This window comes from Chrysoperla carnea, chromosome 1, assembly GCF_905475395.1.
Source record: "Chrysoperla carnea chromosome 1, inChrCarn1.1, whole genome shotgun sequence".
Lineage (NCBI taxonomy): Eukaryota > Metazoa > Arthropoda > Insecta > Neuroptera > Chrysopidae > Chrysoperla > Chrysoperla carnea.
In genome coordinates, this window is record NC_058337.1 from 135,140,967 (window position 1) to 135,162,746 (window position 21,780).

At 31.2% G+C, this 21,780-nt stretch overlaps 2 protein-coding genes across 2 annotated transcripts in view; one reads left to right on the forward strand and one right to left on the reverse strand.

Moving 5' to 3' along the window:
* LOC123300882 (26S proteasome non-ATPase regulatory subunit 1) overlaps positions 1-21,780 on the forward strand; it is an 868,403-nt gene that overhangs the window by 621,546 nt on the left and 225,077 nt on the right. The window lies entirely within an intron of this gene.
* LOC123300910 (5-hydroxytryptamine receptor 2C-like) overlaps positions 5,318-21,780 on the reverse strand; it is a 136,567-nt gene continuing 120,104 nt past the window's right edge. Inside the window, exon 6 of the mRNA XM_044883588.1 lies at positions 5,318-5,541. Within this exon, the coding sequence (XP_044739523.1) occupies positions 5,319-5,541 (223 nt within the window). The 3' untranslated portion in view covers position 5,318. The remainder of the gene's footprint in view (positions 5,542-21,780) is intronic.

Below are 21,780 nucleotides of genomic sequence, written 5' to 3' on the forward strand. Positions count from 1 at the left end.
CTAAAAATGCACCGCGTATGAAAAAATAGTCTAAAAAAATAAATTAAGATGAATTTTGTTCATTATGCAATTTGAATATCATAACTGTAATAAAATTGCCTATAAGTAAAAAGAAAGTAAATTAGGCTCTATATATTAATTCTCTAGCCTGTGTTTTTAGCCGCGGGTAGTACAAAACGAAATTACGCACGGATCAAGCTAGTTTAATTATAAAACTAAGTTTAATTACATTTAATTAAGTTTAATATTAAATATAACTAGTTTAATTTTAAAACTAACTAACGCGGTGTTGACAACAGTAAAACTAATGCCACCAAGAACACCCAGGCGCTTGCCATGAATCAAAGAGACCCTGGATTTACGCCTTTGTATCATAAACATTAAATAAAATCGTTAATCGACTTTAATGTTTTAATTTGTATACCAAATTTAGTAAATAAACAAAAAAATATATAAAAATTCCAAAGAGAAAATACGCGGTGTTGAATAACTCTTACATCTAAGAAATTTCTTTAGTTCCCAAAGGAAAAGCCAACACAATCTTGGTCCTCTTACTTATATGATAAAGGATTTAAATTGGATCTGATGAATATAGCTTTTTCGAAAAAGAAATACTTTCGTAATTAAATATCTTCAAAACTAAGCGGAATTTGTTTTATTTTCGTTTTTTGTTAGCTAAAATAGTAAATGATCCAAATAATTAAAGCCATAAAATTATTTTATCCAGGAAATCTTTTTGTTTAGTAAATATCTACGGATCCCTATTCCCTTTATAGAATATATAATCAAGTTGTTAAAATGTTAATGATATATTGTTTGTTTTAAAGATTTTTATTTACAAGATTGTCAAGTTGTTTTTTTTTCCTTTATTTACATCATAATTTTTTTATATATTTAATTATTTCTAAAAAAAAACAATATGAAAATTAATTAACATTTTTTGTTTCTTGTTTGTGTTTTTAACATATTTTTACAAATCATATATACGGTTTAACAAAAATAAACAATATAGAAACTTTAAAAAACCTGTTGTTAACTGAACAAAAAATCCTTTATTATGCAGGTTGGCACATTATTAAGGTATTTCTTAACGCACATGAGACTAAAGGAAGTTTTCACGAAATATTCTAAAGAGATATTTTGATATTTAACACGTAAAGGATAGAAAACCATGCCATTTAAAGGACATTTTTAAACTTTTTTAGTTCCTAAAGGAATTACATTTTGAAATATAAAACAATGTTGTTTCTTTTTCTAAAATATCGCGTTCTCTCTCACTCCGATAGAAAAATCTTAACAAAAATTAATGTATCAAAATTAAAAAATTTTCCGAAATAATTTTTCTCGAATATTAGGCGTTGGTGTTAGGAAATAAAAATTAAATTATTTTTAAACTACATAATCAACACCTTTGAATTCTAGCTATTATTTTGAAATCAATTTTGTATTCTTGAAAAACAATAACCGACTTATAGACCATAACACAATCTAGGTGGTCCAGTTTTTTGCTTCTGGCTCTTAGGACGAAGAAAAATATATTCCTTTTATTACAAAACTAAATTCATTTTATTTCGCATTTTTACTGTTTTATTTACAAGTCGAGAATGCACAAATGATAACCGGTTAACAGGACCGTTCAAGGCGGAAGCGAGAAAATGAAACACCCAATCTTTCATTGTTTTCGGTCTTTTAGACAGTTAATTCCTAGTTATAATAATAAATATGACTGCTCGTTTTCCAATGACTAAACAAAACCAAGTGACCCGTATTTATTACATTAATTTCTATATTATGTACAAGAAAATATGTAGTCCAAGCAAATCAGTCATTAGCTTACTTAAATGCTGAAAAAAGCAGTGTCTAAACGTAAAGTTATAGACAATTATGTATCGATTTTCGGTGATATTTACGATTTTTTGTTCATATCTTAAATACGAACATGAAATTATGGAGAAAAAAAAAACACGTAGTTCTACCATTATATTTTAACCACAAAATATTAAAAAAAAGTCAAAATTATGGGGTTTAACATTTATTAATTATTTCCATGGAGTCTCTTAATAAGAAATTACAACTTTTAATTTTAATAAAAAAGCTGTGTTTTCTATCAAAAATACTTCTTGCGTTAATTTTGGGACACCTTTTATATAATTTTTAACGTTCTGAGAGAGTATGGATTCCGAAAATCTTTTTTAACTAAAAAAAGAACAAGAGGTGTAATGGGTCTCCCGGTAGGGACTGTGCTCCTTTCGTACACTCGTAAATTATAAATGAAGCGCTAATTTTTTTATTTACATATTTTACCGAAAATTTAAGGTATTTACTCGTATTATTCTTTAAAAATATTATTTTATAGCTTCGTTTACTTTTTACTGTATGAGTTAATGCTTATACTAGTTTAAAAAAGACAATCTTTTGATTTAGTAGTCAACCCAATATGTTCGTATATTTCATTTGGTTTGATCAGGATATTTAGTATGACATAACATAAAAATTTCCTGTAATCACTTTAATTAACCTCTATTATCTTCTTCAGATAACTCACTTTGGCAATTCTAAAATTCTGAATCTGGTCAGTTTTTGATGTCGTTTTTTATGTTAAATACACTTTTCTTGGTTTTGCCTCTCAACTCGCAAACAAATCGAAACGATAATGTGCGTGAAATAACATAGTTCCAAAAACCTATAGCTACGTTGAGAAACTGCTTGTTTCAGCATTTAAAGAAAATACACGAATAACCAATTGCTAATTTGCTTGGAGTAATATTTATGACTAATTTTGTGTGAATGACATTATATCATAGAAATTCAATTCCATTATTTAATCAATAGTTTCTGGTAGTTTGGTAATTAACAATCTACCTTAGTACCTATACCTATATATATAATAGTTCAATAAGAGATACTCACAATTGTATTAGTTACGCCCTTTATGACCTAATAATAATAATATTAAGTACCTTTGCTATTTAATAATATTAAATTTAATGTATGTTTACATGCTAACGTAAGGATGAGAATTTAATAATTTTGTCTATAAACCGAAATTTATGTATTGAAATAAATACCACGATTTTCGAAATAAAATTTTATATTCAAAAAATATAATTAAAAACATCCAACATTTCGCAGTAAAATGACATTTCGATTGCAACGCAATCATCGTCAGTAGCTAAATTTATTCATATAACAAATATTCTTTACAAAGTTAAAAATAAATATGGAAAACATTCCCAACAACAATAACAATTACAAAAATAATTTCTTTCAAAACTTTTTGTAACAGCAAAACTTTATTTTTTTCCATTTTGTGATCATTTTGTATTCTTGGAAGTGTTACTGCAATTTTTGTTTTACATACTTATTTTAAACTTTCTAAAGAATGTTTGTAATGTGTTGTATGAATAAATTTAGATGAGACTGACGATGATTACGTTGCAATCGGAATCTCGATATTTGGCTAAATGTAAGTCTGTTTATGTTTTTTTATTTATATTTTTTAAATAAAAATATCTTAATATACAATTTTATTTCGCGTATCGTGGTATTTATTTCAATAACTATATCTCAACTCGAAATCAACAAGAAGCTATGTTTATAGTAGTTAATGTATTTAGTAGGAATAGCAATACATTATATCGAGGTCCACATCAAGAAGAGTCTTGTTATGTTCCTGTCCTACGAAATTAACACGTTATTTTTTATGAAACGAATATTCGATCGAATAATTATAGTCGAAATTGGCACGTAAGCATGTAAATGTACATTTTCAATACTAAAATGTGTACATAAGTGTATGATATGCTAAAACTATTCCTTTAGTGTTCTCAAACAACCATCGAACCTATTTTATGAGAATTTTTGTGTATTTCCTTCTTCAAATAAATTTTGATCTCAGTTTCTAAATAGATTTACGATAATTATCAAGTGTGAGTCGTTAGATATTAGGAGAAATAAACCTCTAGGAGATACCGAAACTATAAATCTATTTAAAAAATATTGTCTTGGGTATTATAAAACCTATTGACTTCCATAATATTAATACCTTCTTGTTAATTTTTAAAATAAAGATAATATTTTGTTTTTAAAAAATTAAATTTTGGCACAGTAATTTGTTTTGCTAGCGTTATTAAAGTCTGATATGGCGTCAGGGAATCGAATAAAAAGAAATCACTGATTATAGAAAAGTTTCGAGAGACGAATACTATCATTTGTGTCATACTGCGAATATAAGATAAATTTCTCTTATCCGTGAATATGTTACAAGCTTCAATATTAGTTTCGCTACCACAATGATATCGAATGTCACAACGGTATAACGTGAGGCGGTCCCATTGATATGGAGCGCGCCTTTTTCGTTGTAACATCTGAATTCAGCGTCACGGGGAGTTTTAGCCCCGTGTAATAAAATTAGACTCATTTCCATCGTTATTTAATTTCCGTTTTTCCATTTTTGCATGGTCACAAAGTTTTTAGACGTACTCATGAATCGAATGCAAAGAAACCGCATACCAATCCGTCTTACTGCCCAAAAATTCGACAATTGATCTGTTTTTAGTGCTTTATTTCTTCGTCTAATCATAATATATCTATTGCCAATAGTTGAACCCAGGTTGTAAATGGCAATTCCTGTCATATATGAAGTATAATGTCCTTCAAGAACATTATAATTCATACATGAACGGCTCCTTTTTAATGGAATCCTTAGTTCGCTATCACGTACTCGTACAGTTAAAGATGTAACAAATAAAGGAAAATGAAAGAAACCGCTCGCATTTTGCTAAAATCTCCTGGAATGTGTTTTTTAGGTATCAAATATCATTACTAAAGCATGCGTTAGTGTTGTAAATGTTTCTATTTGTTAATAAACAATAAATTGTTAATTTAATGGAGCGGTTAATGTTAAAGTTGACTTACAAAATTAATAAATAAGCAACTTGAGCTACGTATACGTTATACATGTATAATAGTTTTCGATTATTTGACAAACACTTAACATTTACGTCATAAAAGTTGTCTATTTAATAGTTTTTTTACGTGAACTTAAACATTGATAGTTTCATTGAATTAATTTTATTGTTTATTAAGAAATAGACACATTTGTGCCACTAATTCATGTCTTACTAATGATATTTGACACCCAAGAAACACATTCCATGAGGTTTTTTCTCTTCTTCCCTTATTAACCGATTTGTGTAACCTCTTTTACTCAACTATTCGGTTTTTGATTTTGAAAACACTAAAGTAAATAGTTATAATTAAATCTTATAAATAAAATATATACAAACGTTTACAAGAGTAGATCGTGTATCTCCAAACTAACAATTGTGATCATCAAACGTTAACGTTTGCTCATCACGGAAGTGTTGTGTCGATGGTGTACGTGTAACAACAACATATGAACTTGTCGAAGGTGTTGTTAACAATGGTGTACTTGTACTACCATGTAATGATATTGCTAACGGCAATGCTGATTGTGTACATAATGATGCTGCGCCACGATTCTCATTCACCGATCGGTATCGAGGCGGTCGAGATAATCTGTAACAAGTGTAAAAAACATAATATATGTTACAATCACAAATGTATTTCTCTATTTTTGCTTTTCTTTCGTCTTTTCTTTTCTATACAATAATATTTATGTTTTTTTGATGTGAACTTACCATTCTGTTTTATTTCGTACGCCCAAAGACCGTCATTGTCCCAAAACGATAAATTAATAAAACGTTCAGTAACTACAACGTCGAGAAACATAGCTGAAGCGATTTTCGATATGACAGTAGTTACCTGATTTTAGATGAACTATCCAAGACACCCACTGTTTTAACTTTATAGCCCAACCTAGCACAAAAACAAGACCAAACAAAATAGGGTGCGATTTAAAAAAAGTGGTAAGAAGCCATAAAAGTAGATCTTCGACATATTGGAATGGAGAGCTGAAAGGATGTGGCAATGGTAAGGAAAAGCGGGAAACGAATTTCAAATAAAAATAAAAGCCATGAGCCCATGAGACTCTAGGCCTTGAATCTGTAAGGCTATTATACAGAGTGGACCATTAAAAAGTAACTTAAACAAAAGTTGCAGAGTTTGATGAGGGACATCATGTTCTGACATCAGATTGGAACTAGTTCTCCGGGTTGCTTTAATATTCAATTTAAATTATAAAAGATAAGAGATAGAATAACACTTTTAATTAGAAAATTAATCCTCATATAGCAACTAACATTGTTCATTTCACATACATTATTGCATTAAATCGATATTCGCAAAAAGTTGTCAAGAGTAAGAGAGAACATTCACTTGTATCTATGGTTTTGACCTGAAATTCTAGTTTGAAGCTGAAATTTTGGTTTCAAGGTGTTGGTAGCGATACAAGATCTTCGGAACGCTTCCAATTTTACTCAGACCATATCTATCTTGTAGTACCACAATTACGTTCCTCCTTCTATCTAAGATTGGCCTTTTTTAAGATATCTTTTTTAAGAAGCAGCTTGCAGTTCGCAAATGAAACTTCGGGATGATTATTGATGCTTGCGTAGGGCAGCATTGTGCCATTTCTAACAATTTTTTCGGTTCCACAATTTCCTGGACTGTCCCTGTGTTCCGATACCCATACTAGGTTTGCGTTCATTTGTTCTGTCAGCTGATCTATGGGCGTACGGTAGTCCGATGCTGCTTTCGGGTTAGGCACACTAATAGACTGTAAAGCTGCTTGGATGTCGGTGAAGATATGAATGTCTTGAGTAAATAGCCACCACTTCCGCTTGATTCACGCTATAGTGATCCAGTAGCGGTAATTCGAGATTTTCAGAGAAAATGCCACAACCTACCATACCCTCTAACTTAGATCCCTTAGTAGAAAACACCACGCCCTTTAGATTAACCAAGTTCTGACCCCAAGCTTGTTTTATTATACTAAAAGTTAGAAAATGATTTTTTCTATGAGTCACTCATACATGACTAAAGTGAAAGCTACGGGGGCGATCAGTTTAAAATATCAAGGGTGATTCAGATTCATTTATGAATTATTAAATTAATGGAGACGTTTTTATCGCATACCCTGTAATTGCATAACTGTTATGTCTTTTTACCATTTGTACTAAATTTTTATGAGTGAAATAGACCTCAGTGTAGTTTTTTCCGAAATGTAATGCTTTATCTATCAAGAGATGAAAAAGTTTTTGCTTCGTTATTACTCAATTTAAAATTGGAAAAGTGCTTGATTCTCTCGTCACTAGGAAAAAATTCGATTAAATTTTTACAAGTTTCATAACAATAGTAAATCCCCCGAGGATTCATTCAATGTGTGAGAGATCACATAACATGTACAGGGTGGGACCAAGAAGTGTGCTATTTTGAAAGACCTCCTGAAAGAAATGCCAATTTTACCAAATTTTCATTATGCTATATTAAATTATGCTATATTAAAAAATGTATTTCAAAAAATAAGAATGTATAGTTTTATTATATCCTGTATATACGAAATATATATCAAGGTATACTAATTTTAGTCCCAAGTTTATAGCTTAGAAATATAGATGATACGAAGAAATTTCAGCATAGGTTTTCCTAAAATCATCTAATTAAATGGAGGAGCAACTCTACAAGATATGCCTTCCAACGAGAGAGGACTGGAAGGTCAGCGGAGGACCAAGACATGGCCAAATTTGGTTCACAGACGGCTCCAAAACCGCAGAGGGTGTTGGCGCGGGGTTTTGCGGCCCAAGAATGGCTAATGACACATCCATCAAGTTGGATAGTTACAATACTGTATTTCAGGCAGAGCTGGTAGCCATCATGAGATGTGCTGACCACCTACAATTGGCCAGTTTGAAGGATAATGTGATTAGTATCTGCACAGACAGTCAAGCAGCACTTAAAGCGCTATCAAACTGTACAGTGTCATCGCAACTCGTCAAGGATACTAGAAACAGTCTAAACAACCTGGCGAGGCACAATAAAGTCAATATTACCTGGATCCCCGGACACTCTGGTTGGAACGGTAATGAGAGAACAGGCAAGCTGGCCAAACTGGGAACCACCATGGCTCCCACTCAAGAAAAGCTTGCGAGGATGCCATACCAAGAAGGTCTTAACAGATTAGGAGATAATCTGAAAAACCAACAATTAAAGGCATGGACCAGCTACGAGGGAGGGCGAATCGCCAAAAGCCTATTGGGTGAAGAAAACTCGCTCGGTAACAGAGCCGAAGAGATCTTAAAACTAAACAGAGCTGATATTAGAGTCATCGTAGAGTTACTCACAGGACATGATACCCTGAACAAGTTCCAACATCTGATTGGAAAAAGACAATCTTCCGCGTGTGACAGATGCGGAGAAAATTCAGAAGAAACATCGATCCACTTTCTCTGTTACTTCCCGGCGCACATACAGCAGCGAAGGAAATGGTTTGGTCCGACCATAGTCGAACCAGAAGAAATTAGGAAACTCAGCGCTAGGCAGATCCTGGGTTTCAGTACATCAGTTGGTTATAATAGCCACTGAAAACGCGGGGATAGAATACAAGGGTCTATTGGGCTAGGTGCTCTGAACCATTGCTTCGAGGCCCGATGCTCGAGCATGGCCCGCTAACCTTCATACCCATACCCATACCCCATACCCATCTAATTAAATTATACTTTGTTTATTGTTCTATCGTTAATGATAAGTTAAATTACATCCAATTGAGGCTCAAAGCATCCCTAATTTGTGTATTTGCATATATCCTGCTTTGTTTGCCAAATTACTTTCTATAAAAAAAAAGGAACTAAAAATGTTCAAAATATTTTCAATTTAGTATGGATTTCTATACTTTACGTGTTAAATTTCGACAACTTTGAAAATCTACAGCAACTTACAGAGATAGTAATTCTTCAACACTTTCTTAACCGCTTTGTTTTGTAGTTGAAGATAATAAATAGATACATTTAACAGAATTGCTAATGTTTCTCTTACGGCGTTTTCAAAATCGCACATCTCTCTGAAGCGCCCTGTATAAACTCAAATGTAGAAAATTTTGTTGTTAACTTTTTTTGTCTTATTTAACAATCAGAAGACTTATGATATCTCATTTAATATTTTCACAAGAAAAGTATTGGGTGTAATCCATTACATAACTTTCATTATTTCTAAATTACATTGTACGGATACTGTTAAAGTCCGAATATGAGAATATTTAGAAATCAAATTTCGAAATACTAAGAAGATCAAAGTAAGATCTAATTTTTATACAATTTTAGTTCATTAAAAATTAGCTAAGCTTCTGCAAAAACTTTCTTACGATTCTGAAAAAACTATTTGACCAATCAACTTCTTTACTACGGCCAATCAAAATCTATCCAAAAAAAAAAAAATAATATGGCAATTTTTATATCAGTTTTAACCAAAATCTCGTATTTTCTCAGAAACATGTACAATTTTTTTTTAATATGACTAATTTTGACATTTAGGGAACTGAAAAGAAGATATTACTAGAAAAATTTTGATACCATGTATATATGAAATGTATATAGTATATTAAGTTTAGTCCCAAGTATGTAACGCTTAAAAATATTGATGCTACGAAAACAATTTTAGTATAGGTGTTCATAGAATCACCTAATTAGTCAATTTCCGCTTGTCTGTCTGTCCGTCTGTCATCACGATTATTCAAAAACAAAAAGAGATATCAAGCTGAAATTTTTATAGCGTGCTGAGGACGTAAAATTGAGGTCAAGTTCGAAAATGAGCAACATAGGTCAATTAAGTCTTGGGTCCGTAGGACCCATCTTGCAAACCGTTAGAGGTAGAACAAAAAATTAAATGTAAAAAATGTTCCTTATAAAAAAAATAAACAACTTTTCTTTTAAATATTGTTTCGTAAATATCACTGTTTACCCGTGAGAGCGTAAATTATGCGCAAATTGTTTAGTATGTATGTTATGGCTATATCAGTTATATATGGGACATGCATGTATGTGTAATGAAACAGAGTAATCAAAACTGTTAACTCAGTCAATTGTTTGTTTTCACTTGGTTTGGATATTTTTTGTTTCTGACCACTAAAGACGATGCTAGAGAGGGAACCGATTTTTAAACTTATCACCGTCATTTTGTTTCAAATTTTGAGACACTAGGCTGTATTCCACACATCCTTACCTATGCTAAAGAAATTTCAGTTAATTATTTCACAGATACAGTTTGTTAAATTTCGATCACAAGATTAGAGCCATATAGCATTGCATTATGTCCACAGACTCGTATAAAATTTGCCAATATTTGGCCTTCTACAGAAGCATCATTATTTCACATTATATTTTCTTCAAAAAGAACTTCACATTTCGTTCGTTTTGAATACCAAATATTGTATAACGAAAACTGACTGACTTGACTTATATACATTCAAAAACAACAAAAACGTTTTATTTATTAAAATAATAAAGTTTTGTATGCAAATGTATAAAGAAATTTATTGTCAAATATTATTGAATTCAAGATATAACGAACAAGCAAAGTAAAGTAAAGAGAAAAACGCATTTGTTTATGTGTTATCGGCCATGTTGTAATAAGACGTTCTATGAAATCACTAGGTAGTATTCTATAGAATTGTTAAAACGTTATATATATACTAGAACTTCGGTAGCAGGCTCAAACTGGGTTTTAGAAGACATTGAATAAATAGAAAAGGATTTGAAAATAAGAGTTATTAACTGGGTACTAAAGTAGACACTGAATAAATAGAAAAGGATTTAAAAATCATAGCAATTTACAACAATACTAATCAAATGTATGAATTAACTGTCAAATAAAAATATTTGCTCGTTTAATGTTATAGACCACTGATGCCTCTTAACCGACTTCAAACCAAAAAATGGAGGTTCTCAATTCGACTGTATTTTTTTTTTTTTTTTATGTTTGTTACCTCAGAACTTTTGACTATGTGAATCGATTTCGATGATTCTTTATCTATTTGAAAGCTGGTGCTTCCCGTGTGGTCCCATTTCATTTTGGTCTAGTTCTGACAACGCCATCCAAGAGAAAACCATAAAAGTCTTAAATTTGCATTCATTATGTACGACAAGAGGACGAATAACTCAATACCACGTCAACCGACTTCGATGATTCTTTTTTAGTGAAAAATAAGTTAGTGTACTTCAGATTCACTAAAAATCACGAAATAAAAAAAAACTTTTAACAAAAAGAAAACCGACTTCAAAAGAAAATATTTTCCAAACAAATTAATATGCACTAAAAAGTAAAAAAAATAAGATATAATGCAGTTAAAATTATAATTTTTTTTGAAGTCGGTGTCAGCCAAGCTAATGTAGCAAACTGTTCTGTCAGAGCTGTTTCCTTGGCTGACACCGACTCCAAAAAAAAACAATAATTTTAACTGCATTATATTATCGTTATTTTTTTACTTTTTAGTGCATATGAATTTGTTTGGACAAGATTTTCTTTTGAAGTCGGTTTTTTTTTTGTTAAAATTCCAACTAAAAAGAGGGGTGCTACAAGCTTAGCGTGTATGTGGATCTGTGCGTCTATCTGTGGTACCATAGCTCATCAGCGGATGATCTTCAAACGGCTTAACAGATTCTTGAAATATAGCTAAAACACTCTCCTGATTTTGTGTCAGAGATATCTTTAAATGCTTAATTTATGTGTTATTGAAGATTAAAGTCATCTCATAACTCAGATTTTGACGGTTTTTTCTACGTGAAACCATACACTACACAAAATCTTCACATATTTTATAAACATTTTGTTTGAAGTATTGCACTTTATCGAACATGAGTGAATTCATACTCAAGACAAAAGCCATCAAACGAAAAAACCTTTAATGACTTTCATCTGTTGTTAAGAAATGCGACAAAAGAAAATCGACATTCCCTACTCACAGTTTCTGAGTGGATCCCAGAACCTTACCTGAGTAAAGTATTTGTAATAGTTGCATAAAGACTAAAAACTTCCGTACCCAACCAACTTCTAGTTTTTTCGGTACTATTTTTTTGCCGATTACGTGAAGAAATACGGTATTTAATAGACTGACTAGTAATTCTACAGAATGCCTGTATTAAATACTTTACTGGTAACATGTGTACATTATTCTTACAGCACAGCGTATCCTCCAGTATGTAAGTATATACAAACTGTTTTTTTGGCATTATTTCAATATACTCATTTCAGTATTTAATAAAACCAATGTGTATTTTGTTTTCATTACCAATGTTACAATTGTTTTTGTACAAATAAATTGTGTTAAAATATAGTGTGGCAAACATTTAATGGCACTGTTCGAAAGCCAATTGGCAGTAGCTGGTTTCTTTCACGAATTACCAATTCAAATTGGTCCAGATTTTTAACAATAATTCATAAAATAAAATACTTGCTTCAACATTAAGCCAAAAATTAAATATCTAAATTGAGGTCGGTAAAGTCATAATGATTCAAGTAGCATTTGAACCCCCGAACTAAAAAAAGGGGTGTTATAAGTTTGACCGCAATGTGTGTGCGTCTGTCTGTCTGTGGCATCGTAGCGCCTAAATGGATGAACCGATTTTGATTTTTTTTGTTTCGTTTGAAAGGTAATTCAATGGAAAGTGTTCATAGCTAGTTTAGGGTTCCTCAAGTGCGAGTTTAGGGTACCTTATTCGAAAAAACTACGCAAATTGGCGACGTACTTCAAAATCGGCTCAGTTTGAAAAAGAGTCTAAGGAAATAGGTAATTTAATGGAGAGTGTTCTTAGATATGTTTCAAGTGTGAGTTAAGGGTTCCGTACTCAAAAATTTGTCTGGAGTTTTTTAAATTTTATTCATTCCACTTGGTATAAAATAAAGAATTTGGCACGCGAGTATTAAAAAGACTCTTCATAATTCTCCCAAGCAACCTAGTTCCGATTGTCGTAATTTTCCCCGGAAAGTTTTTCCCTGTTCACGAAGATTTAAGTAATGTGTAAACATCAATTAAATATATCAAGGTATACTAAGTTTAGTCCCAAGTTTGTAAGGCTTAAAGATATTGATACAAAACTTTGATATAAGTGTTCAAAAAAACCAATTTCTGGTAGTCTCTCTGAATGTCTGTCTATTAATCTGTCCGCGCGCCTGTCTGTGAACACGATAACTCAAAAACGAAAAGAGACATAAAGTACGTCGTCAGGTCGTAAAAAATCATCATTTGGCACTCTTTGTGAGTAGCGCCCAAGGTATGATGCACTCCCTTGCACCTCCCCCATGCATGCCACTGTATTACGCAGTCAGTCATGCCGTCTCATTTGATACCACCTCGAAGAGTAGGAGTGCCCTACCTGTAGGTAAACCAGTTATTTGGGAATTTAACGGTCCATCCTATAAATATTGAAATAATAGTAATCACAATTGAATAATACATTAAATCATTTATTTGGATAAATTCCAATTCATTACCGATTTGAAAGAATAATCATGAAAATATTGTTGAACTAAAAATGAATTTTCAAGGATATCAAAAAATGGGTTAATGTTATTAGAATTAAAAAGCAAAAATGTTCATTGCCAAACTTATACAGAATAAAAATGATAAAAACAAGTAACGATAAAAATGAATAATAATAATAATAACCAAAAAAATATTACTATTCAATAATTTTAAAACGAATAAAAGATTTAATTGTTTAAGTAAAATGTCAATCAGAGCTGTTTTTAACCACCTTACAATAAGAGAAAATGTAGAAAAACCTAAAACGAAGATCTCAAATCTCGAAATGCTATGATAAAAAGAATTAATTAAATTTTACGATGTTGCAGACCGCAACAACAGAGCGGAAATTAATAAAGTCGATCATTATAAAAGCGAAAAAGTAAAGTTTTGCTGCAATACATGCCTTAACTCGAAGCATGCGCTTTTCAGTTGCCATAATGGAATTGTCATGAATGTGGAAGTTAGAACCACGCGTATTGAAATGTATTTTTCTCACCTCCGAGCAGAAAGTAAAAACTTTCGTCCCGCTATGTAAAAAAATAGTATACACACCACGGGAGCAAGTAAGGAATGTCTCACATCTCATTTTTGTCAATAAACATGAGATCTGTGACAATCTTTAATTTTTAAGTCGATAACTGCTTTACTTTTACTTTTGAATCGGTAACTGATGTGAAATGTGAATTATGCCGAAGTTTCAATATAGCTCAATAGTAATCAATAGTAATTTACTTACTTTTTATTGATAGGCAATTTTATTACAAATATGATCTGTTTTTTCCTAAGCGGGACATTTTTGGACAGCGAGTCTATGTTTCGTGCTTAGTCAGCACGATTAGCTTAAAAATGAGGGGTAACTCATGGAATTTGATAAAGGAATAATAAAGATTTCACGTATCCAAAAGATCAGTTGAAATGGCTTGGATGCCAAAAATGATATAATGTGACATGCGGAAAATAATCTACGAATAGAGGACTGAAAAAAGAAGTTAAACAGACGTTTATCATTATTTTTGAGTTAATTCAATGAATATTGAATCGCCAACGGAATTCGTGATGTAGTGCAGGCATCAATTTGAACCTTAAAAGTCTCTTTCTTATGAAGGTGGAAAAAAACAAAGAAATTATTGATTTTTAATTTTCTTTTAACTTTAATGAGACTTTTAGTTTTAATTTCATGTATAAAAAAAAAAACTTTTACTATTGCAACACATTTAAATAAAAGAAAAAAAGACCATATTACCGGTTGTGGGAAAACATAGAAAAAATATTTTTTAAGATTACCCATTTTAATGATGCTACTTTTAAACGGAAAATTTACAAATAAATTGCACATAAACAGCGTTTATTTGCAAAAGTAAAATTCTTACCCAACCATTCAAAAACCCATTATTTTTAATTGTAAAATCTAATAAAAAACATTATGTGAAAAACAAACATTGTGTCTTCTGAGAAGAGCTGTTCGAAATATTTATGTTTCACCTTTTTTTTTAATTTTATTTGCGACAAAAAACGTAAAATAGCAAATAAAGATAACGAAGAAATTTTTTAATGGATTTGTAAAGTTGATTATTTTAAAATTATCACATTACTGTGTGGAGTTGAATCTATAGAGCTATTAGGCATAGAATAGACAAGTCAAATGTGGCCATGCATGTTCGACAAATGTGACTTTATACGATTTTTTGTAACGTTTGTTTAGAAACAATGAACGCTTCAAGAACGAAACCACGTGTATTTGTAAACAATTTCGTCTCTTTCCGTTGGTACAATGTTTTTACAGCAAAAGTTTTCTTGGCTCGCCCAATCCTTCATTTGACAAAATAAAATTTATAAAAATAATTTTTGTACTTTTGTAATTCGAAGAAAAGAAATACTACGGCCTTAAGTGCTCTACAAAATTTTGGTGTTTTGGTAAAGATAAAATCTGTAGAGATTGATTGACGCAAAAAATCTGGGTCTGCAATATCTATCGCTTTGAATATTTAACGAAAATCGGTATGTTTATTACCGCGGCATTACTATATTTTATTCCTCAGATTACCACAGCCATTCTGATTGCGAAATACAACTATATACATTGTATTACCACAGCCAAGCATATGGGAGGTAACCGGATAAAAACACCATTTATTTCTAATTCTTAGCAGAAGTATATCTATGAATTGGGCTACCTTAATGGATTTTTTTAGTTGATAATTTAAGGGTCGTATATATAGGTTTAATGTCCTGCTATATACACGGACACTCTTTGCCAGAACTCCTAACCGGTCAAAAGAACTTTTAATTGGAAAAATCAGTTAAAAGTACCTTTGACCGCAGGTTATTGACAATACTTCTTTTTACTGAAATAACAGTCAAAAATAACTTTTGCCCAATGAAGCAATTCAAAAGCAGTATTGACTAACTGATACCAAAACAGGTCGGCCATAACGACTCCGGTAAAATTACAAGAACAAGAACAATCCGGTTCCAAAAAAAAACTTTGATCAAAAGAACCCGGTACAAAAACGACTTCCACGTGGATCCGTGAATTAACGCAATCACAGGTTTAACCAAAAATCCCAAAAACCGATAGAACCATGATAACTCCACCGCATTCAAGGTATGTCCAACCAGTGGATTAGTGAATCAACACAATCATAGGGTTACCCAAAAAACCAGATAATGCACAGACCCATGCTAACTCGACCTCAACCCGTGGGTCGATGCAATCACTGGGCTATTGCAGGGGTCACAAAGCTCGCAGACCTGTGCTAACTCGACCCCAATTATGACCCCCTCGTAGAGTCCCCTCTAGCGATTAAAACTAGTTTTAACCAGAAGCGTCAGTCAAAAACACTTTTGACTGTAAACTTACAGTCAAAAGTACTATTAATCGATTTTCTGTCAAAACAACTATAGACCGACCTGCGCAGTCAAAAGTGCTTTAGTCTTTCTTTTCTGTATCTACTTTCTTTCATTCTGTAAAAAAGTAGATTTACGGACATTGTACCTTAAAATTATCACAATACTTTCGTGTCGCATGCCACCGAAACATCCCCATTAAAAAGGAAAATGTATAAATAAAAACAATTAAGCCAGACCGACAAGGTAAAAACAATATTTTATAAATGTATGTACAATAAAATACCTGACTAGAATATTCATGTGTATACATAATTAAGAAAAATAAATTCAGTATTTTATTTTCAATTAAAATTCTTTAATTATTTGTTATTACATAAAAATATGAATATTCTTCACCTGTAATGTAATATTCCACCTGTTGAATTAAATGTTCTGCGTAGGTACGTAATAATAATTATTGTTTACAAAGTTTTTAAATAGAATGATTTAATTATGATGTTATAAAATTTAATTTATTTGGTTAGGGGAAAAATTAACAATCACACCAGTAAGAATAATGTCTGATTAATTCAATTAACAAATAGACGAGGAAATTTAGCATTTTTACTCTAAAATTTCCGAAGTAAGATGGATTGCGAGATGCGGGTTTTTGCATTAGATTCTAGAACGTATTTATAAACTTTGTGAATATTCCAGATTATTGGGACGTAATTTCCCTCGTTCATTTATCTCGTCAGGTTTAAGCAAAAGAAAAAAAAATCCGTCCATAATGTACCAAATAGAGTTTTAGAGCTCGAATGGCCCAATTGGTAGAGTGCTTGGCATGAATCCAAGTCCGGGTTCGATTGTATTTTGTTCCATTCTCTTTAATTAAGATTACTAGACAAGCTATTTGTCAATATTTAGTTTACGCTGTATGCATCATATTAAAAACATCAATTATAATCGAGAGACTTTGATATAAATAAATATCGTATACATGATTAAAAGTTTCAACACAAAAAATAATAGACTGAAAATGGTAACAGGGAGGTTATTGGAGTCGCTGAACACAAATGTGATGTCAAAAAATTTCTCGGAGTACCTAGGGACCTAGGAATTAATCAAAAGCTTATAACAATCATGAGACGTAAAGATATTGAAAAAATTCACTTTCTATTCATTATTTACTAGGGGATATATACATTCTATTAAAAGTGGGATACATTTTTGTCTTGATCCATCTTATTTCGGAAATTTTCGAGGTTTTGACGTTTTTTGTGTTAAATTGCCTCGTCTAAAGAGCCAAATCGTAACAGGGAATCGGACTAAATTGTATTTATCACTTCAGTTGAAGAATTCTCACTTCACGAATAAAAAAGTGAAGTTGCTTTTTAAAAATCTTTACTAGTATGCAAGATATGAACGTTGTAACATTCCAAATTAAACAAAAAGGAAGATATCCGCTACTGACGTCATACGTGGATTTTGCCATAGAGATTACATATAACACTTTGCTTTGCAACAAATAGAAGGGCAACTTTTGAAAGCAATCTATGATTGCTTATAAATTCTTCGTTTTTTAATCAATTTTAATTTCAAATTCAAATTTAATCATGGTTTCAAGCCTAGTTTTACATTTTTATGGGTAATATGGCCTTCTTGACATCAGGATTACCCCCTATTGTATTTCTAACGCACGAAATGTTGCAAAAAGATATAGATTTCAACGACATAATATTGTAGATGCATTGCTTAAGCTGCTATGAATTTTCAAAGTAATCGATATTTCGCTTGTAAAGAATATGAACCCGTACAATTTAAAAAACATATTTGAACATTTTTAGTTTGCGCTTTTGCTACAAAAAGTAATTTTGCAGACAAAACAAGATATATGAAATTAAACAAATTAGGGATACTTTGAGCCTAATTGGAATATTTGACTGACGAAAAAACTACAAACAAAGATTACTTTTTGACGAATATTTAGTCTAGATCTTACGTTTGAACATCAAAATAATAAGCCACATCAATTCTAGCAATTAAACACTTTTTCAGGAGAAATTGTGTTTTTTTGTAAGACTATTTCTTCGGTACAACCTATACATGTTATTTACTCAATTTAAAAAAAAATTATTCAAATAAATTATTTATATTATCAAAAAAATAGATTCTCTCAACATTAAATATTACATAAATTAATTAATTAAACAATAATTATGTTTTATTTAATTAATTATCAACACGTAAGAATAAGTAATTAATTCCAACACATATTCAAAGTTTAATAATTATTAATTAAATTTCTCTTGTTGTTTAGTTATTTCATCTCAATCAATATATCGGTTTAATTAACAATTATTATAAATTTAATTAGTTTTCAATTGTTTTAAATGTTTTGTAAAAAATAAAAAGTTTATTTATAGAATCAAATCTTAAACGTTTTAAATTTTTGGAGTTCAAAAGGTTGAATGGAATGGGTTTAACCAGTATTAATGAGGAAAATTTCAATTATATAATTAGACGGGTTGATGCCTTTGATTCAGGGTTATTCTAAAGGCGTCTTAAGGTTGAACGGAGAGTATACTGCGATTTTACAGTACACTCTTAATTTTTTTTTAACAGTCATTAAAAATTTTAATCTGTAAAATAATTATTTAAATTTACATAGCATCTAACATCACTAGTAATCGGAATAACGTAATTATTTAATTACTAAAAATGATTTTATGATTAATGATTAATCACCTTTTGACTCCTTTCTGTTCACGGCTATCATTCGGGCTGCTGGATCACTGTAGCATGTATCAAGCCGAAGTGATGGCTATTTATGAAGTATGTGCATGTATATAAGACTGACTGACTCTCATGTGCAGCGATATTACTTTCTTAAGCGATAGCAAAACAGCGCTAAACTCTTTCAGGTCAGTCTACCTTACCTCAAAGGTAACCCTGTAGTAGCACTGGTAGGACTCGAACGTCCTAAAATGAGCTGACGGAACAAATGAATATAAGCCTGGCATGGGTTAACGGGACACAGACACGCTTTCGAAAATTGTGAAGCCGACGAGCTTGCTAGAACTTGCTTCTCAAAGAGAATATCTTAAAAATTACCAATTTTAGATGGAGGTTGGAACGTACTTGTTGGGCGAAATGACAGATATGATCTGAGTATAATTGCAGGCTTTCCGAACATTCCATATCACTTCCAAGGGCCTCTGTTAACTAAATCGTTGCGGTTACTACAGGACACTGCCTAAGCGGGAGTCAGCGGGAACACCTGGGTCTGGCAGTGTATCTTGACTATTGCAGGAGCTGGCAGAGTGAGGGGGAAGAAGAAACGATGTCTCATCTTCTCTGTCACAGTCCAGCTCTTGCCACGAGGAAGAGTTAAGAGCTCTTCGACCCAAAGTTTGCTGACGACAAAGCACCTCAGCTGTGTGTCCTTTTCCAGGACAGCCACTCTAACATAACCTTATCTTAATTCTGTCCTGTAATTGGCGGACTAAAATGTTCGTGAATTTTTTATCTTTTTACTTTAGATATCCGCCCAACCTTAATTTTAATGTTATTCTATAAAAGACGTTTTAAACAAAATTAGAACAGAAATGCTCCGATAAAATGGCAAATTTTAATTGTAGCGCTAAACACTAGTGATGATCGTCAATAAGCAACTCACATATACCTACCTTTAATATTTTTTTTTTCATAAACTTATTACTTTTTTTCAAAGAAGAAAGAATAAAATGGAAACTCAAGTCATAAATAAAGATCAGGAGTATAAGGATAACATAATAAAAATGACACTTGTTAAATCACCTATAATTGAATCAATTCGTAATTTAATTAAATTTAATAATGACAAACTTATGAATGATGTCTATAATATGAATTTCGAGTTGACAACAAATAAATATAGTTGATGATAAGTATGAGTCTGACCAACGCACCGAAGGGTTAGTAGGCACTGACGCACCGCAGATGTCACACTTCTTTTATAAAAATTATTGAGAAAGATTCAATATTCCCCTCAAATTCGATGGGTGTTTCAAGACAGTAAGATTTTACACTGCCATGAGTGCTTTAAAATTCCAATATCTCGAAATATTTCCGAAAATTTGAAAAATGGTCTTGAGTCGATTAAACTGGAATTGAAAAGCTATATATGTTTGTTCAAGTTTTGTCTCGAAAATTTAACGACTGCCGCATGCAAATATTATATCGTGAACGAAAACTGAAACGTCTATGGAATTCACATCAATTTGGAGGGCAAAAATCGCTCGTTTTGGTCAGCAAATCAGTTTTCATAAAGGAGACGTGACACGTGCGATGCATCAAGAAAAACGGTATTTTTATTATTTTACAAATATCCTAGAATTTCTGATTCCAATCCCGCATTCACTTCGGAATCTTATGTATATAACCGTAGCGTACCTTAAACCTTAGCTTTTTTTCATTCTCCTTAGTTAAGATTAGCTAGACAAGTTATTTGTTTCATAAAAAAGCATCAATAACAATCGAAAGACTTTGATGTTTAAATTTGTATACCAAATTTAGTAAACAAACATGCATAAAAATAAATAAGTAAATATTGAGTTACAAAGCAAAAATTGCGCATGTTTTTAGAGCACCTGTGGCCAAGTTAGTTAAGGCAAAAGACACGGATTTCTTTTCTGGGATGAGTGTATCTTTAAGTGGTCTTTAAAGTATGGGCCATTGTATCATAAAAAACATCAATAACAATCGAAAGGCTTGCATGGTTTAAGCTTTTTGCTAATAATATAAGCTCTAACTTGAAATAGTATCGTTTTATTTTTATTATTTTTTAATTAATTTTTGAAATTTAAGGATTGCCAAACTTTACGTGTGACCCATAACGTAAATAATGTTTTTATCTGACATCATAAAAGCAGTAATTTATATTTAATTAAACATAAAAAAAAAAAAATTATCAACAAGTATTAACGATAAAAAATAATAATAATACTAATTGTTGTTCAATATCAAATAAATAAAACGATTTTTAATACAATTACTAAATAAATATATTTATTTATTAATTAATAATTCTCTTTTTTATTTCAATTTTATTTATATTTTTTTTTTGTATGTGTTTACAATTATTTAATAATTTCATTCATTTAAATAACAAAAAACAGAACAAAAAATTAATTTAAATTTTTATCTTCGATATAGATTCTACATCGACCAATTCCTGTTCGTTTATCCCAAACCACTCGTGAACGGGGCACATCAGATGTGTACCTTTAATATTGATTGAAAAGAAGAAAAAAAGTGTAAGAGAAAATTTTGTTATTAAGACAGTGTGTTGTAAAATTATGCTTCATAAATGAGAGAAAGTACAGAGTAAATTCGAAAGAAAGTTAATGTGTCATGAAAAAGTTAACCCTTAGAAATGTTTCTAGACAAATAAAGAGAAGATATCAGAAATTTTCTAATTTTAAACAGAAATATTACGAGGAAAGTCAGTTTTTTTTCTATAAACATTAAGC